Source organism: Mchenga conophoros, linkage group LG16 (assembly GCF_057382185.1).
Source record: "Mchenga conophoros isolate Kocher_MC1m ecotype Shallow Benthic linkage group LG16, M_conophoros_male_GT1.1, whole genome shotgun sequence".
Classification (NCBI taxonomy): domain Eukaryota; kingdom Metazoa; phylum Chordata; class Actinopteri; order Cichliformes; family Cichlidae; genus Mchenga; species Mchenga conophoros.
In genome coordinates, this window is record NC_140541.1 from 8,174,926 (window position 1) to 8,197,497 (window position 22,572).

A 22,572-nucleotide genomic window follows, 5' to 3' on the forward strand; every position below is an offset into this window, starting at 1 on the left:
ACTCTGACTGACAGGAGTATATACGTCGACAGCTGGAGGAGGAGCAGAGGCACCTGGAGATCCTGCAACAGCAGCTCCTCCATGAACAGGCCATGCTTCTGGTGAGTCACATTCAACTTCATTTTTCCCCCTTTTATCATTTTAAAAAAAATCTAAATGAGCTTAATGCTGTTTCTACTTTCATGCCCCAAGTGATTTTAATGTTTCTGCAGCTCCCAGGTTGTTAAATTTCCTAACGCAGGTACTTTATTCCTCTGTTACATGAGTTTTCCTGAGTCCATTTGCCTTCTGTGCTAAACTTCATCAAGTTTTTAGAAATAACTTTTGACTTTAGTGAAGCCGAGGGGAGCCGTCAACGGTTGAGGTCAGAGTATAATGAGCGTTCTCAGATTTTGCCGGGGAAATCAGGATGTTTACGAGCCTCTCAGTGAAGGTGATGTCATCAGCAGGAAACTAGTCATCCCACGGAAAGAGAGGGCTTCCCCTCTTCCAGATGTTAAAGGGTCAGGGGAGGCGATACTGATACTCAAACCATGTTGTTATTTTCTTTTTCTTTTTAAAGGATTCTGTTCCTTTTGGGGTTTGGAGCGGATATTCACATAATAAAAGGATATGACCGTTAACATCCTCACTTCCAGTTTCAACCATTACTTAATCTCTGACCATGTGGTTCCTGCATAGTCACCATTCACAAACTCATGCAAAAAACAAGCTGACTTCTATTTAAACTGCGAAACACATTACTTTGAGCTGTATTATAGGGATGAATGTTACATGTTTGAATTAACAACCTATAATTAGATGGAGCCTCTGGCAATGGGCACAACTGTCCCACTGCATAAAACTGTATTAATGCTTCACTGGTTTAATTGCTTTTCACCACAGCGGTCTAACAGGCGTGCAGTTGGACATTTTTTCCCCCACCAGTATCCATCAGATGGTTTAGTTTTTTTGTTTGGTTTTGTTTTGTTTTCGTTTGTTTTTTAGTCTCCTCCCATTTAAATTCTCCACTAAACCCTGACTTAGCCTGAAACTCAATGTTTTAACAGAGCACATTTTTACACAGTCAAATCACACTGTGAGTTGAATTAGCAGTGTTTCAATCATAAAGGGTGCATTTAACATTTTTAGGACCTGAGACACTCAGCCTTATAGAAACTAGAATATAAAGCTATGTGTGCCGTGTTTGTTAACAGCTGTGATGTCATTGCTCACAGTTACAGGATATATATTAAATATAAATATATCCTTATATATAAGGATAAATAATATGTAATAAAAGTAAGAAATTAGTTAAAAGCCTTGCAATATTATAATGCCATTACCACCAAGAGCCTTTCAAAACAAAGTGCTCTCTCCATCTCTGATGCTAGCTTCTACACAATAGTTTTCATACAGTCGTATTCCTACAGTCACTGCTGGCATGTGACTCCAAACGGATGGTTGGTGTAACTGTATGGGGTCATCTAAATGGATTCTTAATCCCTTAAAGTATCAAAAAGGACTTTTTTGGACATAGTAAGTGTCGACCAGCCTATGTGTGCTAGCGGTTTTGGTTCAACTTGACCCTCCCTGTACTCAGGAGTACAAATGGAGGGAGCTTGAGGAGCAGCGGCAAGCTCAGAAACTCCAGAGACAGCTGCAGCAGGAGCAGGCCTACCTGCTGTCGCTTCAGCAAAACCAGAACTTGGACAGTAGCAAAACAGCCCAGCAACAGACCCCCAAACCCCCACAGAACCCTGAACCTGACAGGGTAAAGCCTCTGCAAGCCCCTGAGCAGGAAACAACAAAACAACCACAGAACACTGACAGTGAGAAGACACGGCCCAGTCCAGCCTCCAGTCTGGAAAAAACTACAGAAAGCAGGCTACCAGTGGCTGACCTTCAAGGCCCCGCCCCTGACTCTGAGCCAGTCAGAGAGGTGAACCTCGTTAGCTGATCAGTCACAGTGACTGCTTTTAAAATGCTTCCTTTGCTTGTGTATACTCACTCCCGCTGTCTTTAGTGTATCGTGTGTAGATGGTGACGGTGAGCTGATGGTGTGGGGTGAATGGCTTTGTAGACGAGCTCTGTAGCTAGACTGTTTCTAAACTCACATGTCTAATAATTAAACAGGTCCATGACGCACATATATGCCTGTGTTACAGGACCAACAGCAGTTATTTTATCTATTTAGGTGAACTTAAATATGAAGTTCTAATAAATTGAACTCAACTTGAGACCAATCTTTAAAGCAAGATTAAAGCAGGGCTAACTGAGAGAGAAACAGAAACAAAAGGGAGAATAATGGTTAACGTAGGTCCAATATGGAGCATGAAACTGATGTGCTGCACATAGAGTTTATAGTATTGCTAATTTCCAATACTTGTGAAATCCTCATAGGAAAAAAGTTGGGAAACTAAAGAAATTATTATACCAAATACCAACAAACTAATATCTAGATGCAGCATATTCATGTTCACTTCGAGGATTCCTTCAGACTTCCTGAAACATAGAATAAAAAATACAGCCTCTGAGTCTGAAAAGGGCTGCCAATGTTGAAGTGCCTTAAAGGTGCATTCTTTCTAATGGCCAGCAGAGGTCAACTCCTCTGGTTGCAAGATAAGTAAGATTGTACAGAAGCCTGTGAGAAAATGAACCTACTTCTCCCTTTATGCATGAAATCAGTAATCAGTTTTTTAGGGTCTCGATTGCCAAGTTCACATTTTATTAAATAAATCTTGATGCTTCCTTTGCAAATTATAGCCCCATTTCAAGTACAGCAGATGATAAACCAGGGTACAACTTAAAATCCCTGGTTTCTCAGTCAGATCCACCCCCATGCTCCTATCATCTAGTTTCAAAAACACAAGACATCGATATTGAAAGTGACAATCTGGCCTTCAAAGCAGAAGCCCAAACGTTGGTGTCATGGTGGCTATGTCAGCGTTCTGTTTACAGTGTATGAGCAGATGTCATTTGAGCTTTTTCTCGTGAGTTTGCAGTGAAATGCTCACTTGAACAGCTCGTCCCTCTAAAGAAGGACACAACTGGTCTCTAATTATCCTCATGGTAGTCCTTGTCCCCACATTAATAAAAACGAGCCACCTCATTAGTGCTCAGCGTGACTTACAGTCTCTTTCTTCTTTATGGCATTTGGTATCCTTTTTAGTGCCTATTGGGAAGGATAATGACAGAGACGCTAGCCAAATAAAAGCACATCATTGGCCAAAACAGCTCAGAAGCCCTAACATTGGTGGACCAAACAGGATAGTCATCTTTTGATAGTTCAGCCATCATATTTGTCGTAATGATAACACTGTAATCACAAAGTTTCTGATAAAGTGGCAACATGAAGAAAAAAAAATCACAAATGGAAAAGATATCCAAATATCCATTTTGAAGAACAACCCAAACAACATTTCAAAATCTGACTTTCTATGGTGAACCGTGTCCTGGACCTCAGTGTGTGACCTAACCTTTCCTTTGTGAATGTCTTCTCTCCACATGAAAATGCATGACAGTCTTGCTGGTTCCTTCTCGTAGGGATGTGGGAACACTGCGGTGCCAATAACACTGCTGCCTTTGAGGAGGTGCTTTGTTGTCCCTGCTGGTGTGCCTGTATCAGCAGATAACTTTCTGATGTGCTTGAACTACTGCCAGAACAAATCACCTCTTCTCTGTTGGAAGAAACTAACAAACCATAGCGGCTGATGGCTTCTGTCTTTTCTCCTCTTCGTGTACTGACCTGTACCCACCTGTATTCTCAACTTGCTGCTAATGCTGCTGTTTGCACGTGTACTTCTTAGGCTGACGAGCGATATCGGAAGAACATCCAGGGTTCTCCCCAGGCGGCTCAGACCAAACCACAGCAGCCTCCGGTGCCGCCGCGATCTGAGTCTTCATACCCCAATGGGAACTCTGCTTCTGAGGCCATGCACCGGCCTGTGGAACCACAGGTAAGAGTGACTTCAAACCATTTCTTCTTCTCTTAAACTATTCTGCTTTTACATTTACAGCTGTGAGTTGGTGTCCACTGGATCACTGGACTAGGAACAGTCCACTGGTGATTTACATCTTAAAGGGTGTTGGAGCATATTGAGCAGTGGATGGGGTTATGAGATTATGAGAGAGAGATTCATGTATTTGACAGTTTCATAATGTTTGCATGACACAAGATCTGATTGTAATATCGACTTCCCTTTTTCTACATGGAAGTAGTAATAGTGGAGCTTGGTCGGGCTGAGCATGCCTGAGGACTTTATGGCTGCTAACCTGTCATTCAGTTATGTGAACAAGCCAAATTAGGGCGAGAGTTATTCGTTCCTGGGCCACAGTGTACCGGACGTGATCTGCAGTGGGCATGATAAGCAAAGTCATAGCGTAATGACTTACTCAGTTTTCCCCTCCTTCCTGCAGTCAGTTCACTGTCACTAAAATGAAACATTACTGTCATAAATCAAAGAGCCAAAGCTTAACCACCTTATGTCACTGTGGTATTGTAACCCATAGTTAACATCTTTGTCTGTAAGAAGGCTGTAAAATTAATAATGAATTAATAAGTTGAAACGCACCCTTTGGAGAGCTAGTTCTGACCCTCTGGCCATGTGTTCGACACCCCTGGTTAAGAGTATGCTGTCAGCCTTATATTGCCAAATTGCCTTGCCAACTTTGAGTGGATTTATGATGCTGAAATGTGTTATAGACCCTTGCATGCATGCTTTGAAAAGCTCATTTTTCACAAAATACCGGTTTATTCGAAAAGTCCATTTACCTTCTTAATAACCTGAACATTGCTTCAAGATGTTATCTGTAATTTTTTTCCCCCGATAATAATTCATTAGGTTTCTCCTTCAGGTGACTCGAGGAAAACTGAAATCTTTGCACTTTGGAAGATTTATTGTTTCTCAGTTTAGGAGTTGTTCTGCTTTTTTTCTCTGCCTTCATGGATTGTATCTTTAGCTTTGAGGTCGTTTCATCTGAATAATGTTTCCAACTGTGTGCTGCTGCTGAACTTCTCATGACTCTTTTTAGCCTCGGGCTTGTTATTACCTCAATTTCATTTCCCTCGTTTTAACCAGTTAAAATGTGGAACAGCATAAAACTCTTGACTGATTTGAAAAGAAATCTCCCCTTTTTCACCCAGCTTCCCTGTGGTAATGAAAATCAACCAAGTCCAACCTTCTGCCATAATTAACTCTTGGACTGACAAGTTGTCCTCCCAATATGTAAATGCAAACAAAAGCCCTTTCACCAGATGTGTGTTTACCACAAGGTGTGCAAATGTGTGTGTTTATGGGATTTGCCTGATGCTGTAATGGGGGGTTTGAACATCTCTGCTCTACATGCTGTAACTCCTTATTGTGTGTTGGTGATTAAAACATTCATAATTCATGGGCATCCAAATTTTGCAGGGTGACTCAGGCAGTATTAGTCATTTTCCCAGTGAAGGATTGAGCACACGAAGCATGAATAATCACAGTTCATATAAGTCAATCTGTTTTGGATATGTCACACAGATTACATTATATAGAAATGATGCTGTTATTCAGTAGGATGGGGGTTGTGTTGGCCGCGGGTGTGACGATGTAATTCACTAGAGCGTTATTAACCCATAATGTTAAAAGTGGATTACTCTCATTAACAGAGAGCCTATAGAGTATTCACCACACAAAGGTCTCATATCATGATGCCTAAGGACCGACGTGAGGTATTTTTATTAGCTGCCTTCCTAAAGAAATCTCACTGCTGTCAAATATGGAAACAAAAATTAGTTAAGGTTAAGATGGTGATTATGAATAAGGTGAAAGGCAGGATGTTCAGTGCCCACTATCAAAGTCACATGTTTTCCTCCACTCCCAGCCATGAATGTGTGCATGCTGCGTGGACCGTTGTGGTTCTGTCGGCACGCTTGTTTGCATGTCAGCCTGTTTTTACTCCTTATTCATGCATCATCTCCAGATAATTTTTGAAGGTGATCTAAAAGGACCGTGTAGTATATCAAAAGGACTAAAATGTCCAAAAAAAAAAGCTGACTAAAAGCCAAGCCAGTAAAATCATGACTCAATATTTTTTTTCCTGGATCAATTCAGCTTAATCTCTCCATTCCCTGTGAATTATGTCTTCTTTTATATTTTGTGTCGTTCCCTGATTTATCCAGGCTACCCTTCTTTTTTTTTTTTAGTTAAAAGCTTTTACAGTGAAATTTCTGCTCTCCAAAAAAAGGGTGGCCCAGGTGATAACAGGTATGACGTGCAGATATGTCTATTTCACAAGTGCTCCTTCTCCCCTCCTGTTGCACTCTTGGGTTCTTAAGGGGATTTGCAAAGATTTGAGTCTTTGCCTTTAAAATGTCTACAGCTCTTCTTTGATTTTACAGACAAGCTGTGTCAATTTCTAACTGAAATCAGCTTCTGTGGCGTTAAAACGATCTAGTATTTCAGAGCAGTGGTTGTTAACATCGTGTTGGCTTCTGCCAAGTTGTCAGATCAACTCGCCACATCTGACACCGTGTGTTTTTATAAATCATAAATGCTCTGTGCACAAATGACCAAGACTGAAAATCCTTGCATCTGAGCTGAAAGAACATTTCCATCTAGAATCCCTGATTGAACTTAATGCCACTGGAAAAAGTGAATACTGTAGCAGCAAAAGGTTAAATATGTCATCTTCCATCTACTTTAAGAGCATTATAATAAATCTATAATGTAATTATATCCTCTCATTTACATCTATACCAACTGAATGTGCAGAAGAGCTCTTCAGCTGAAGCCTGGCAGCAAGTAGGAGCTAAATGACAGCTGCAGTGTATGGATGTGTCATTCTGTTAAGTCATCGCAGCTTTTCTTTGTTGTTTTTACTTTCTGCTCATTGCTGGATCCTTTCGTGCTGTAAGATCCCTCTCACTGTTCCACATCTAATTATGAATGACCCAAAATAACCTTACAATAACCAGTAGGACCTGCATCGCCCTGATTTCCACATTTGAGAAGTCTAATGTTAGTGTTACTAACATTAGCTCAAATGTGACAAACCCCTTAAAATACCCTACAGTCCCTGAGCTTGTTCCTTGTCTGAATACCCTGCATGCAGACTGACCTGCGCTCCCCCATTGTGTTCTGTTTTGTGTCGTCCGCAAGGTTCGTTCTCATCTGGCTGCTTTAAAGAGCAGCAGCAGCGTGGCCTCATCAAACTCCACTGCCACTCCGCCTGTTGTGTCGCGATCGCACTCCTTCACAGAGCCACTTACCCCTAGCTTTGAAAATCTCCACCTTCAAAACAGCCACGAATCCCGCCGTCACCTTCCATCATCATCATCACCACTATCATCCTCATCATCAACGCCTGCTCGCACTGACCCACACCCCCATCCTCAGCCTAGGCCCCATGAACCAGCCCCTTCAGCGGAGGTCCCACCGAGGGTAAGGACTAGAAGAAAGAAGCCCAGTGTGGTAGCATTAGTTGAATAAGACAGTCTTCTGTAATTATTTCCCACCATTTTTTTTTATTTTTTATACAATATCAGAATTTAAACAGCTGTTATTTTTTTTCCTTGTATGGAGACCAAGAAACACGATATCCACTGTATGTGAGGAAATCGGATATTGCAGGGCATTTTAGTCCAATTTTTGCACACAATATCTGACAAAAGAGGAAGTTACTGTGTGGTGAAATTTCTTGTTCATGCAAAAATAGCTGTTAGTTAAAATGCATCACAACATTCAATCCGTGACCGTTCTATAACTCGACTGTTGTTCCACTTATAGGATGAGTCGAGACAGTCTGCCTCATGCTGCTTTCTTCTTCCCTCACCACACTAATTTAGACTTTTGCTGCACCACCGCAAAAAAACATAAAAATAACAAGATGAGGAATGTAAGCATAAGAAGACAGTCGTTTCCTAAGAGAATCCACCCTGTCAATGCAACACAATGGGAAAGCTTCAAGTAAACAATGGTGGACCTCACAAGCAGGTTCAGCCTTAAAATAGAGGAAAATGCTACTGAGAAAAGATTGACCAATCAGTAACATCAGCTCATACTGTTTCCATGTTGTCCCTAACTTAAACTCTTAAATAAATAAATGGCTGAAGGTTCTGTTGTGCATGGCTGTGTTGCTCTGCTCTGCGTTGGCTTCACTGAATTTACATGTGACTGATTTAGGGGAAAATGTGCCTCACATGCGTGACCTGTGACTACGATGAAGGCTTTAGTTGGCGTACCTACATTTATACATTTCAAGTTAGATACTGTAAGAACACAACAGGCAGTCACGTCAGAGATGCGCAGCTCATAAGCAGCAGAGATGCAGTACGCATAGATCCTGTGTTTTTGTTTCAGTCACGTCATCACCAACCTGAAATGTGAGCTTGTTGGTGCGTTGTTTAAACAAACCCAGCTGTTTAATTTAGTCTGATGTGAACACAGTTATTGTGTATTCTATTAGAAGGCAGTCTACTCCCCCTTACATGAAAGATAATAAGATTACTTATCCTGACAGTACCAGAACAACATTTAAGCTCGTTACAAGATTTGTACCAACTGTCTAGCTTCCAAAGCTGCTACTTTTTATTTTAACACTTTTGTTTTATGCTTGCTAAACTCATGAATACTAAAACACTTCAGTTACTCACACCTTCCCCCTGATAATTCTGATATCCTTCTAATATGTGACAATTATTACTTGTTGGACATTTTTTAAGCTTTGGGTGTAATTTTACTGCCAAGTCAGACTTTAAATTGACTGACTGGAGCTTTCATCTCTGGGCCAGAATTAATTACACACAATCTGTACTTTTATATCACTGAGTGAAAGGTATCTCTACAAAATCAGTAAAGGTTATGAATCTCTATTTTCTCTAGTTTCTATTTGGGAATCCAGTCTGACGATTAGTCCAGCCAAATAATGTGTTTACCTTAGTCATCCTGACATGTTGTGGTATAGCTACTAGTTCTGAAGTTTTCCAGTGGATTAAAATGGTGACACACTCATGTGACGGTGAAGTTTAAAAATATGTGATTTGCATATTCAGGGCAGATGGCAGCACATCGATGCCTAAAATGTGTGTATTTGTAAGCTGGTTACTGTTTTTATCATGAAAAGGTTCCCGTCAGGACTACATCAAGGTCACCAGTGTTGCCGAGGCGAGATTCGCCTCATCACCTTGGCAACGCCGTACACAGCAGCCACGCAGCACAACACAATGCTGCCAGGTAAACTTTAGTAACCTGTGTTGTGTAAATGTGTTTCCTTTCTTTGCTTTACTACTGCATTCTTCTTCTTGCAGTCTTTGTTGTTGTTTTTTTTTTCATTTCCAAAATTTGGAAACGTGCCCTTTAAACGATATGGCTGACATTCTAGATATGTGATATTTAGAAAAGAAAAGCCAAGCTTGCTATTTTTAAAAAGCATCTGTGTAGTATGACACGTGAGTCTTCTTTGAAATAACAAAAATATAATTCGTTAAACGACAGGAACTGGGCCCAGAATAGTACCCTGTGGCACTCCACCAGTGTCTTAAGCAGGAGACTGGATTCAATGTGCTTCAGAGCACGTTGAATCCAGTCTCCTGTTTTCAACTCTGCAATTACAAAGACATCCAGAAAGAAAAGACTTTCACAAAGGCTGTGCAAAAACACTTCATTTAGTGATGGATCTGATCTGACAAATTAATTCAGCGTCTTCACTGTCTGTGCTGTTGCAGTCTCAGTCTGCGGAGTTGTGTGGGAGGCTTTATGTAATAGTTCTAGCTGTCTAACCTTGTTGTCTCTACTTCTATAGTTGTGTGTAAATGTGTGTCTCTATTTTCAAACCACAAACCTTTTCATGGAGTGCCATCTCTCTTCCTTCCTCTTTACCCTGCAGTGCTGTTTTTAATATCTAAAACTCTTGGCTTTCTGTAATTTCAAGTGTTTAGCGTTTTTACACTGCTCATTAAGAACTTTAACTGTAATCCAATAACATGTCAGTAATAATTAGCAAATTTAAGAAGTTAAATTAGCTGTGCTCTATTTATAACATTTTAATTTGCTGTTTAAAAGTTTCTATATCTATGATAGTTTACCTGACTCTCTTGACTCTGTTGCCTCTGCAGTGCAGCGGAGCCTCGGCTGCTGTGGGAACGAGTGGAGAAACTGGTTCCCAGAACGACCAGTAATACTGGCAGCGGAGGCTCCAGTTCCTCTAGCAGCTCCAGTAACTCCAGCTCTCAGCCCAGTTCTCACTGTGGCTCAGGAGAGAGGTTCAGGGCCCGCTGTGAGTTCACACATATGTTAACCAAGTCAGCAATTAGAAACATGCAGGAGGTGGACAAAACAAACAACTAAAAAATCACCTCAAAAAATAGCTGTGCTAAAGTGTGTAATAACATGTAGGTGAAATCACTAACAACATTAGTTAAACGTGTAGATTTTATTCCAACATTTTCCAACATGCTGACCTTATCACCTCCACCTCCTTTAGCCTCTTCTAAATCGGAGGGTTCACCCCTCCAGCGGCCAGAGAATGCTGGGAAAAAACCAGAGGAGAGGAGGGACGTGCTCAGGCCGAACAGATCAGCGGTGAGAGTGGACCCGGAGCTGACTAGCCAGTAGCTCACTAGGCGGGATGGGTTTAGTTAAATTCTGTGTGCGTGGTGACTGTTACGTGTTGCGTCCAGTTAGTTGCTGTTAGATAGATGGAGAGTGTGATTATTAACAAATTGTGACAGGGATCTTGCTGCTTGAGTCTTTTTTGTGTGTGGGTATATGAATGAAAATAAACTGACTGGTCTGCTCAGGCTAAGAAATGCTTGTTTTATCTTTGGATTGAGCTTATTGGCTGAAGGGGTCTACTGCACGTATTATTCGCATTCTCTTCTCAGCGGTCTCTTCCTCAGCGGTGGTCTTTTTAACTCATGGCTTCTCTTAACTTAATAAATTAACTATTTTTTCTGAGCTGGTTTAATTTTTCATCTTTGCAGCTCTAACAACTGTTTCATTATTAGAATTAATCCACTAACCTTACCTACTGTAGCTTGAGGAGCACCAGCTGTACTGCTCTGGAGTCATCTCTTTTTTCTCTTTTGGCTTTGCTCTTCCGTTGGTTTCTCATTGGCCGGCGCACATCTATAACCATTCTTCTTCTCCAGCAGCTTTCTCTTTCCTGCGTTTCTTAAGCAAGATTAACAGCAAATCTTACGTAGTGCCCCTTGCTATTTGCATGTAATATGCAGTGATGAAGAACGGACAATACATCAGCAGAGCAAGAATGACTGAACACATTAAAACACGGTTCACTTTTTATGTCTCGGCTTCTAGGACCTGACGGCTCTGGCCAAAGAACTGCGTGCCGTGGATGATGTTCGCCCCCCAAATAAGGTGACAGATTACCCTTCATCCTCCAGTGAAGACTCGGACACCACTGACGAAGATGACGATGAAGAGGTGGATCAGGAGGCAGGTGAAGAGTCGACCTCTGGCCCGGAGGACTCCAGAGCTGTGTATGTACACAACGTTCCTGCAGGCTTTACACTTTCAGAGCAGAATTCATCGGTTCGGGTTAATGGATGAGATTATGCTCCTGCTTAGCAGAGATGCATTTTGATTTATCTGAAAGTTTTTTTAGGCAAGTTAAGCCAGACTGCAGTCGTCTTGGTAATGCCTGCAGGCTGACAGGACCAGCCCTGTCTAAATAAGGAGGAGCCTTGTGTGCATAAAACAAAGCAGAAAGTCTGCAGTCACCAGTCAAATCACATTTTATTTTCTTTAATCAAATGCTGTACTACTATTAAACATTTAAGCTTTAAGTCCAGATACTATCTAAAGCACAAGTACACACTGGAGTAGTTGCACACTCTTAATATCATATCCTCTACAAAGAAAACAACAAATGTATTGATAAGAAGATCACCTCAGTTTTAACTATATGTATTTAATTTGTGTGATATACTGGGATATTTATAATTGGAGCTATTTTTTTATATTCTGTTACATTTTGTAATATACTGGATTATTTCATTTCATTTAGTTATTGTTCTTACTGTTCTGGAGCAACTGTGACCACATAATTTCCTCTGGGATTAATAAACTATTCTGATTCTGATTCCCGAGATGATCAACATGCCACAGGACTTAAACTAATGTCACACTTAGTCATATTATGGGTGTAGACAGCACATTCACCTACACCTGTATTACAGCGAGATGTAGAAAGCCTCCTAGAGCACAGTAGAGACTGCTTTGAGCCTATGTGCAGAGGACATTTGGCTAATTTGTTGTCAGGCAAGCTGTTTGTTGGCTCGTTGGGTAAAGTCCGGGGCAACCATCACCTTCGGCTCTGCAGAGTACCTTTGAGTGCCGTGTCTGTCTTTTATAAAGCTGCTTTTTCTCATGGCTTGCACGGGTGTGTAAAACCATATTGGAGCCCAAACATGATGTGTTTGTGTTGAACTTCTCCTCCCCTCACCTGCAGTTCTTCTCGGCTGAGTAACGGAGAAACGGAGTCTGTGAAAACCATGATCGTCCACGAAGAGGGCGAGAGTGACGCGGGCACAACGCCATGCAAAGACAGCACGCTGATTGTCAGACAGGTACTGGGAGATCGGAAAAAGAACAACCAATCGTTCACCTCGTACTTTTTAGCTTTCCCTTTATTTGTACATTTTGTTTGTTCATACCCCGACAGTTTATCCATTTTGTTTGTATGTTTCGTTGGTCATGTTCTTACTTTTTGGCCAGTGGATAGCAACTCAGTGTTAAGAAATGAAGCATAAAAGGCTGACAGAGTTTAATAATGCATACAGAGAAGTGTTGAACAATTTCAGACATTTAACTTTTAAAAAGCCATTTGATCAGGTGACAGAAAAAGAATCAGGTACGTAGGTCATCTTCACATACATTTAGGACCAATGCACACTACAAAAGGTCAGTTTAAGTAATTTTGGGGCATTACGAAAGTATTATCTTACCATGTAATCAACTGCTAACAAGAGTTTTCTTTCCGCCTGTAGAATAGCCGCTCTAGTATACCCTTTGTTCTAGCTAATACCTTCCCTTCCCCTGAACTCATCAGGAACACATCTAGACCCAAAGCTGTGTACCCCTCTTTCTACTTCCAGAGTGCAGGTGACAACAGAAAGCGTACGGGCCCTGGCCCAGGCCAAACGCAGACACCTGGCATGCATGCAGGCTTTGCCCCGAGCCCCGGCTCGGTGTCGCTCCAGGGCCTCGCTCACCACACCCCCAGCCCCCACCACCATCATCATCACCATCATCACCCCATACAGCATTCGGACAGGAATGGCTTTGCTGGTCGCATCCACCATCTCCCAGACTTGATCCAGCAGAGCCACCATTCCTCCCCCTCCTCCTCTGCATCCAACTCCCCTTCCTCTTCCAGCCTTGCCAGTCCCTCGTCCATGTCCCCACAGAGTCCCTTGGACAAGCTTGGCATCCTCACAGAGGTATGTCTTCAAGTCCCAATGCAGACACTGGCTTAGGGTATTCATTTCTTGCACAGGAGTGTCAAAGGGAGCTTTTATAATTATTGCCATCTATAACACTGTAACTCCCCAAAACAACTAAAATCATTCAAATAAATAAGATGAGTGCTCGTTTTTTGTTTGTTTGTTTTTTCAGTTTTTCAGATTTTGACACACCATCTCTCTACAGAGAGATGCTCGTGTTGGTGGAAGCTTGCATTTTTGTGAATATCTCCTTGATATATTTATTATCGCAACAGATCTGTTAGCTCAGTTTTTGGGGGTTTTTTGTTTTATTTTGTTTTTGCCAGAGTTGTCTTTTGTCTTAAAAGCATTCCTCAAAACATTTAAATCAATTTTTATGCCTTGATGTTGCCTATTTTCAGCAAACAAGCTATATTCTCACATTCTCCAGACAATAGATGGTAGCACACATGGCAGTTAGGAGTGAAACCGCAAGTATGTTTTCCAAGGAAACACTTTTTAAACGGCATTTTTTTCCCTTTTGTGTTGTTATTGTTTTTTATTTGTTTTGTCAGCAGTATTCATATTTTTTTAGCCTTCATCATCCTTTTTGCCTGTTTCACTGTTTATAAGTTTACCTCCTGAATGACTGTCCACTGTATTTGCATGCAACACATACCAAAATCCTCAGTTTGCCTGGCTGTGTTTTCACTGTGTTGTTAAGTGTTTCCATTTATCTTTGTCCATAATATCTGCATATGTTTATGGTCTTTGAAAAACAACACTTAAACATTTACAAAACTCCTTCTTTGCAGAGCCAGTCTAGTAACAACATGCAGAAGCACAAGTCTTCTTCCTCCTTCACTCCGTTCATTGACCCACGACTTCTCCAGGTCTCTCCATCCACCGGCAGTGCCCTCAACAATGTCGGTAAGGTCACTTTGTCAACTTAGGTTAAATTAACACTTCCGTGAGAGATGACACGGGGATAAAGGTCACAATAAAGGTCTGCAGGCTCCAGAGTCAAAGAATTATTTCTTAGGCCCACTGAGAAGAGCCTAACTAGATGTTTTACCGCAGGCATAAGACAAATCCAAAAAGCATTTCTGGTTGTTGAATCAAACTTTGAACAAACTATGAGGAAAAGTTGTCACTCTGGAAAAGCTCAAACACAATGACTTCAATTCTGACACAAGCCAACTTTTTACTCACAACTCAAAGTCACTGAATTGGAATAGAAGCTGCAGTTCTGAGGTTTGACTGTCGTTCAGGAGGGAACAGCCCTTCTGAGTACATCCAAAGAGAAATCCCAGAGTGCTTCCCTGACTGAGCTGCACCACTGATCTCATGCTCACACGTGGAGTTCAGGTGCCTCAAAATATGATAGCAAAAATTCCTTAGCTGTTCAGATTGGGACTTGAGTCTGTGATAGGGCTGGGCGATATATCAAAAATTTATCATTACCGATCGTGACTCTCATCGACGTCATTTTGCCCATGTCGGTAAATTCGGTATTCAAAAAAAAAAAAAGGAAAGGCATGTGCAGGTTGGCGATGTTCATGTCCCTTTAAGACGCTGTGCTACGTTACAGACTTGACGGGGTGGAGTCACATGACTCTACTACCTGTAACAAGACGAGACACGGGTGAACAAATGGAGGACGATTTAAATGTTGAAGCAGCAGCGACGGAGGTAGAGCTGGTGGAGGAGGAAGAGGAGACGCTTGTTAACAAAAAAATGCATCATCAATCGTTTGGCAACATTTTGGATTCAACAAGGATGATATTGATCAAAAAATTGTTAAATGTAAACTCTGCAAAAAGACTGTTGTGTCAAGTCAAGGTAACACAACCAACCTCTTAATAAATAATATTTATTATTAAACTATTTTGTTTACAAGGGATATACATTTTTTAGAGAGCATGGTTACATATTGTGTCCTACACTTTTTATTTTGTTCAGTTAATAAATCTTAACCACTAAAAGTACTTACTACTATTGTCTTCATTTATTTTCAGTGACATTTTACAGTCCTTTAAAGTGGTAATAGTATAATTGCAATGAATAGGTCTGGGGGGAATAATATTATCAAAATAACTGGAGGAACTATGCTGCCTGCCACAGCCCCATCAAATGAAAAAAAAAAAACGTTTGTTTTTTTGGCACTTGGGGTGGTTATCGTCCAATCATCGTTATCGAGGTTAACTGCTCAATTTATCATGATATTGATTTTAGGCCATATCGCCCAGCCCTAGTCTGTGAGCTTTCAAACAGTTGACTCATATGATGACTGACGGCTGGTTTTCTTTACTTTTCTGACAATTTACAAATGTTTGGGACATTTTAGTCATTCGGATGAATTTTGGTAAACTATTAGTACAGTTATTAAACAACTGAATCAAGATAATAATGAAAAAAATATAATAATAGTTTAGTGAAATTCATCCAAAACACTAAATATGAAAGAGGGACAGCTCATGTTGAGCAGTTTGGAGGCAAGGCTGAGATGTTTGGAGATATGTAGAGGAGGGAGAGTGGATATATCGGAGAAATGATGCATCTGCCAGCAGGGGAGAAAAATCTGAGAGAAAGATGTAGTGAAGAACATGCAGAAGCTTGGTGTGACAGAGGATGATGAAAGGGACAGGGTGAGATGATGAGCAGATGATCTGCTTTAATGACCATTAATGAGAGCAACTGGAAAAAGAAGAAGGACTGAAAGAGGATAAAAAAAACTACTAATGAGGAGCTTTGCAAAATCGACTTTGCCTAAAGGTGAGGTCTTTGAGGCAGTAGGTGTGTGATTGACCATAATCAACTATAATCAACACTAAAGAGATTAATACATGGAGATCTGCTTCAGAAATTAAGGCTTGGTTTAAAATAATATAACTGAGTTATTGTAGTTTACAATAAACATTTTCAAGTGCTGGTCTTTCCCTGGATGCTGAATAAGCATTTGGCCAGGTGAGCGGTAGTATGAACATATAAATGGCTGCAATGGGAATTAATATTAATATCTTCTTGACGACTGGGACTTTTTCTCATATTTCCTCCTCCAAAAGTCATAAAAGAGGTTCATATTGTCCAACACACTTCTTTCAGTAATCATAAGTGAAACAAAGAGATCTTACTTGAATTTTAGTGTGCTAAAAATCATTGTTAGGAAGCTTTTGGTTGTTTATCTTTGCTGATTTAATTGATGATTATCATTCATCATTATTAACAACCAAGTTCGACACAACTTTCGTCCCCAAGCCACCCCCAGTGGTGGCTCTCTGAAAACCGTTCCTCTAGGTTAAACCCACCGCTTCAGTTTTGACTTCGTCTGACTAGCCGCCAGTGTCCACAGCTGCAAACTTGCACTCAGATACACAGAAGCTCTGACAAACACAGCTTCTTCTTTTCAAGGAGTAAAGAGGCTGAGCACATGAAAATGTCATTATCATTAACAAACAAAAAGAGTTGGACTCTGTTTCACTCAGGTCATAGAGTTCATTAGCTATCGTCATTAACAAACAAAGCTTTCTTATCACTACAGCCCTGTTCTCTCATCGTCAAGGCCAAATCTTAAGCCATTACCTCACCTGATGCAGCTGGTGACCAGCCATTGACCCCCTTAAGTATACTAGATTGTTCAGTCAGCATTTAATCACTGATTTGAGGCAGTTAAGTTTTCCTACAGATGCCTGAATCTAGAACCAAATGCATGTAAGAGAGCCGGGTAATGAGTAATCCACAACAGACACCATAAAAACTCACATCAGCTCCCTTTTTTACTGGTTTGAGCGGAGCAGTAGTGGGAATCATTACATTGATATTTATATTTCTGTATCCCATTCCAAACTTTCATACTTACAACATGACCAATTATTCACAGTAATATAAAATGTACATCAATCACACAATATTGATATTCCATTCTTAAATATCACAAATAACACAGCTTTCTAATGCTGATCATGTGACTGACCCTCACCCCGTTCGGTAAACTCTACAATCCTACGCCATCCTACCTAAGCCCTTCCCTTTGACCTTTTAGGCTATGGGAACGATGCCCGGCTGGCAGAGGCACTGAGAGCAGATCCATCCCGGAAGGGCTCCGTGGTCAACGTCAATCCGGTCAACACCCGCCCTCAGAGTGACACCCCAGAGATCCGCAAATACAAGAAGAGGTTCAACTCTGAGATTCTTTGCGCTGCCCTCTGGGGTAAGAACAAAAAGATAGGGCTTAAAAGAAAGGATACTTTAAAATAATTACCCATCAGTTGATCAGACTATGATGTCACTTTGAATAACAGGGTGGGGGTGGGGGGATAATGGGTTCTTAAAGAAAATGCTACTTATTTAATAAGGATTTTTTTGATGTAAATTATTATTAAAGGTAAATTTGTTGTGCCAATGTTTAAGTATTTGTATTAACATTCATCAAAGTCCAGCTTTTTACCAGAAGTTGTAGTTATAAAGGCCTTCACCACATGGTGGCAGCAAAGCTCTAATAAGGCCACATATTAGCGCCGTCAGGCCAAGCAGCAGACCTCCAGTTGAGCTCAGTGGCTTTTTTTGGACGTTATCCTTATGGGCATGTTTGTGCATTTGTGTGTAGGAGTGAACTTACTGGTGGGAACAGAAAGCGGCCTGATGCTGTTGGATCGCAGTGGTCAGGGGAAAGTTTACCCTCTGATTAACCGCCGACGCTTCCAGCAGATGGACGTCCTGGAAGGACTCAATGTCTTGGTCACTATATCAGGTACACAGACAGGCACACTTTAAGCACCCTGATTAGTGCAACTAGAATTAGGAACCGATGAGAGATGGACTGAAACCAACGTCTAAAATTGTGCAGTATAAAGCACAAACTTGCACACAGAGTTACCTTGAAAGTACAGTGCTCGACAAACACCTTGAGCCACCCCTCATTATATTTTGCTAGGAAAATTGGAATTAGGTGTAATGATAAAAGATGTGAAAACAAAGTATATACGTTTTCAAGTAGCCTCAGAAATTAGTATTTAATCTGACCACCTATTAGAATTGAATAGAATAGAATTCAACTTTATTGTCATTGGACATGTCACAAGTACAGGCGACGAAATGCAGTTTGCATCCATCCAGAAGTGCTTTAGCCATGATATAGATATATTACAAATATATATTAGCAATAATATAGATATGTGAGTATATTACAGAAATGGGTCTGTTATAGGTATGAGGGTACAAAATATGGGTCTATTATGGTATGTTATAATGTACACATAATAATGTAATGTAAAAAATAATGTATAACTATAAGTATGTACAGGCTGTAGTGGTGTACAAGCTATGTACAGGCTATGAACAGGATATAAATATGAAAGCTATACAGAAATATGACCTATGCAAGTTATAAACAGTTGTAGAATTAAAATTATCGTATGTACAGAATGATTATTTATACAGAGCTATACAGTAGTGCAGGTAAGATAAGTGAGGGTGTGGATAATTTCTACAGAGGTATATAAAGTGCTAGTGCTTGTGAGTGGTGGTTCAGTCCATGTTATTATTGTGTGTTTGAGGGTACAGTTGTCCATTGTGTGTGTGTGTGTGTGTGTGCAGGTGGTTGTGGGTGTGTGTATGTTCTGTCCATGAGTTTAACGTGGGTCAGATGTCAGGAGGCAGAGTTCAGGAGTCTGACAGCTGTGGGGAAGAAGCTGTTCCGGTACCTGGTGGTCTTAGTCCGGAGGCTCCTGTAGCGCCTCCCAGAGGGCAGGAGGGTGAAGAGTCCATGTGATGGGTGACTGGGGTCTCTGATGATTTTCCCAGCCCTTTTCAGACACCGCTTCCTGTAGATGTCTTTTATGGCAGGAAGTGGTGCTCCAGCGATGCGCTGGGCAGTTTTCACGACCCTCTGCAACGCCTTCCGGTCCGAGGCAGAGCAGTTCCCGTACCAGACTGTTATACAGTTGGTCAGGATGCTCTCGATGGTGCAGCGATAGAAGTTCACCAGGATGTCTGAGGACAGGTGGTTCTTCCTCAGAGTCCTCAAGAAGAAGAGGCGCTGGTGAGCCTTCTTGACCAGCTTGGAGCAGTTGGTCGTCCAGATGAGATCCTCGGAGATGTGGACTCCCAGGAACTTGAAGCTGCTCCCACGCTCCACAGCCGTCCCTTTAATGTAGATGGGTGGATGTGGGCCAGCATTCCTCCTGTAGTCCACGATGAGCTCCTTGGTCTTCTCGGTGTTAAGCAGTAGATTGTTCGTGTCGCACCACTCAGCCAGACGATCCACCTCCTCCCTGTAGGCGGCCTATTATTCTTCAACATAGTCTGAACTCTTCTCCAGGCTTCTTGAAGGACATTCAAAGCTCTTCTTTGGCCACCTCTCTCTCTCTCAAGTTGATACCACACTGCTTTAATGATGTTGACGTGCTATGACTGATAGTGTTTCATTGTGTTTTTTTGTCCAGCTATGCTTTTACTGCATTGGCAGTGTGCTAAAAAGTGAAGTCACTGCCAATAATGTTTAACATATTGCATTGTGGTTGAAAATCTGGTGGTATTTTCATTTTTACCTCAACTCTTCTGTATGTATGATGATGATTTGGACCAAAATTTTCAAATTTATATTTATCTCTCCATCAGACCTGTTTCCACTGATTTTCAGTCCAGTTCTTGTATAATTTGTCCTTAAGAGTGGCTTCTTGACAGCCACACTTCCACTGAGACCGCTGGTGAGGCTTCATTGTAGAATAGATGGATCAGCTGGAGGTCCAGATACATCTTTCAGGTCCTGTGTCAGGTTTTGCTGGCCTTTTTTCCTGTTTCTTAAAGACTTGACTTTCAGCTATCTGCAAATTCTTTTGTTCTCTACTTGTCAAGTTTTCAGGTAATCACTCTTAAGAATCACTTTGTAGATGAAAAAATATTTTTCGTCAAATATTTTATCAAAGAGCAACAACTTTATTGACTGACTAATGCGTTTCGAAACGCGTTGGTCCATGCACCTTGGAAGTAGGCGAAATTGTTCCAGAAATTTCTGCTGTCAAATATTTTATGCCAAACCATTTTATGTTGTGTTTCATTGTATTCATTTTTCCTGGATTCAGCTTCTAGTGACAAAAGATACTATTTAAAATTGAATCTTTGCAAAGCTGTCTTTTATGTTTAGACACAACACTGGCACATCCCAGGAGTTAATGCTTTTTTCATGCTTGAATGATTCACCGACCAGTGATAAGTAGCTCAACAAACAAACTCAGCAAAGCAGCAATTTCAAAATCCTACATTGTCTTGTTTCCAGGTAATTGCATTTACAAGATTTCCAGAGAACTTGACCTCTGACCTTGAGGTCAAGATCACTGAGATTCAAAGTCGTCTGAGAGTTTTAGCAGCTACACCTATGGTATACATTTGAAGCTCCTACATTGCCTTATCTTGAGTTATCGCCTTCACAGACTTGGGTGTCGTTGCTGCCTGCCTAGCGGGGTGATGACAATACCCAATCAGCCTTTTATGACTAAGGAGTAAAAGTGAAAAATTTGGCTGCTTGGAAGTAAAATATTTAAAAAATGAGGGGTGGCTCAAGACTTTTGCACAATACTTCAGTTTGTACATTATGTGGCCAAAAAATTTTCACTTTTCTGCTTGTTCAGCTTAGTCTGCTCAGTATCTGTTTGACCGTCGTTTTCTAGTCTGCTTTCTACTTTCGCACATTGAAAGAGCACCCGCAGTCGTACTTCTCCTTTCACAATTTCCCAAATGCACAGAAATGACACAACAGATAATCTGAGTGAAAAGGATATTGAGTAAAACTCTGTTAGCTGAAACCACGTCATGTATGTGCATGCTATGTAACATTGACACACAATTGAGATTTCCATGATGGACGGAAACGTTCTTCCATGTAACTGATTTGCAGTAGATTTCTAGGAGACAGTGTGACAGAAGAAAATTACCAAGATTTCAGCACTCATTACTCTGCAAAATGTTACTGGGTCTTCATAAATCCACTATTATAAACACATTCTGACTAAACTCATAACACAAACACTTACTAGTAAAAGCTCTTGAGTGATTACTCACAGCTTTAGCTGAAAAAGGGACGTGAATCTTGGATAATATTCAAGTTAGGAGTATGAGATTGGAAGTGTGGATTGTAAAAGTTTCCACATCCCTATAAATAAAGGCACATTACAGAGCCATGAAAAAGTACTGGCTCCCTTCCTGATTTGTTATTTTTTTTGTATATTTGTCACACTTGCATGTTTCAGATCATCAAACAAATTTTAACGGTAGACAAAATGCAGGTTTTAAATGAAAATTTCATGTTCATTAATTCTCAATAAGACAGATTGTCCGAATAATTCAGGGCTACTTCTGCTCTTCCTAAGATCTGGTAGAAAATCAGATCAACAACACGACATGCTGTCCTGCACAAAGGAGAACGAGAACTAGCTCACAGAAATGTTTGGGTATCATTATATTATATATAATCTTTGTTAACTTTACCACAATATAAAACATTTTGCCATTGCTACGTGTCTGAAGCCAGAGATCAATTGTATTGTTCCACAATCAGATAATATGTAAGTTGAACTTTTTGGCAGGCGTGCACAGCGCTGTGTTTGGAGGAAAAAAGGGAAAATCCACTGCAAAGCAAAGCCAAGGCCTCAGTCCAGACATGTTTGAAACTCTAAAACTCCACCATGCAGACATAAAAGACATGCATGTTCTTGTGTGCTCTTCAAGAATTTGGTCATAAATGAAGTGACACAGATGCAGGAGAAAGTTTTCTTAATATCACAGCTGTATTTTTATATAATCGAGGCAAAACAAAACAGGAGCACCAGAAAGACAAAAAACAAAACACGAGTCCAGCACCAAAAAACAATGAAATGAAATACACCATAGCCAAGAAAATGGAGTCCAAAACAGAAGAGTTCAGGGGGCCGACAGCACAGGAGTCCAAACAGTTCAGGGGGGCGACCGTGCGGACGGCAACGGCAGCGACGTGGAAACAGTCCGGGAGGCCGACCGTAAGGAAGGCAACGGCGACGACGACAGCACTGGTCCGGGGGCCAGCCGTGCGGAAGGCAACGGCGGCGACTCAGGCGAAGGGGGTCCGGGGGCCGGCCGCGAGGAAGGCCACGGCGGCGATGTGGAACCAGTTCAGGGGGCCGACCGTGCGGTCGGCA

General features: G+C 41.1%; 1 protein-coding gene across 3 annotated transcripts in view; it reads left to right on the forward strand.

The window, feature by feature from the left end:
* LOC146556219 (mitogen-activated protein kinase kinase kinase kinase 4-like) overlaps positions 1-22,572 on the forward strand; it is a 109,885-nt gene that overhangs the window by 76,043 nt on the left and 11,270 nt on the right. Inside the window, exons 14-26 of one of the 3 annotated variants that reach the window (XM_085249431.1) lie at positions 15-101; positions 1,583-1,921; positions 3,789-3,938; positions 7,119-7,400; positions 9,082-9,191; positions 10,073-10,233; positions 10,441-10,538; positions 11,277-11,458; positions 12,430-12,547; positions 12,968-13,420; positions 14,218-14,332; positions 17,445-17,612; positions 18,009-18,152. In XM_085249431.1, the coding sequence (XP_085105557.1) occupies positions 15-101; positions 1,583-1,921; positions 3,789-3,938; positions 7,119-7,400; positions 9,082-9,191; positions 10,073-10,233; positions 10,441-10,538; positions 11,277-11,458; positions 12,430-12,547; positions 12,968-13,420; positions 14,218-14,332; positions 17,445-17,612; positions 18,009-18,152 (2,407 nt within the window). The remainder of the gene's footprint in view (positions 1-14; positions 102-1,582; positions 1,922-3,788; positions 3,939-7,118; positions 7,401-9,081; positions 9,192-10,072; positions 10,234-10,440; positions 10,539-11,276; positions 11,459-12,429; positions 12,548-12,967; positions 13,421-14,217; positions 14,333-17,444; positions 17,613-18,008; positions 18,153-22,572) is intronic. The other 2 variants (XM_085249433.1, XM_085249432.1) reach the window with 2 other exon arrangements.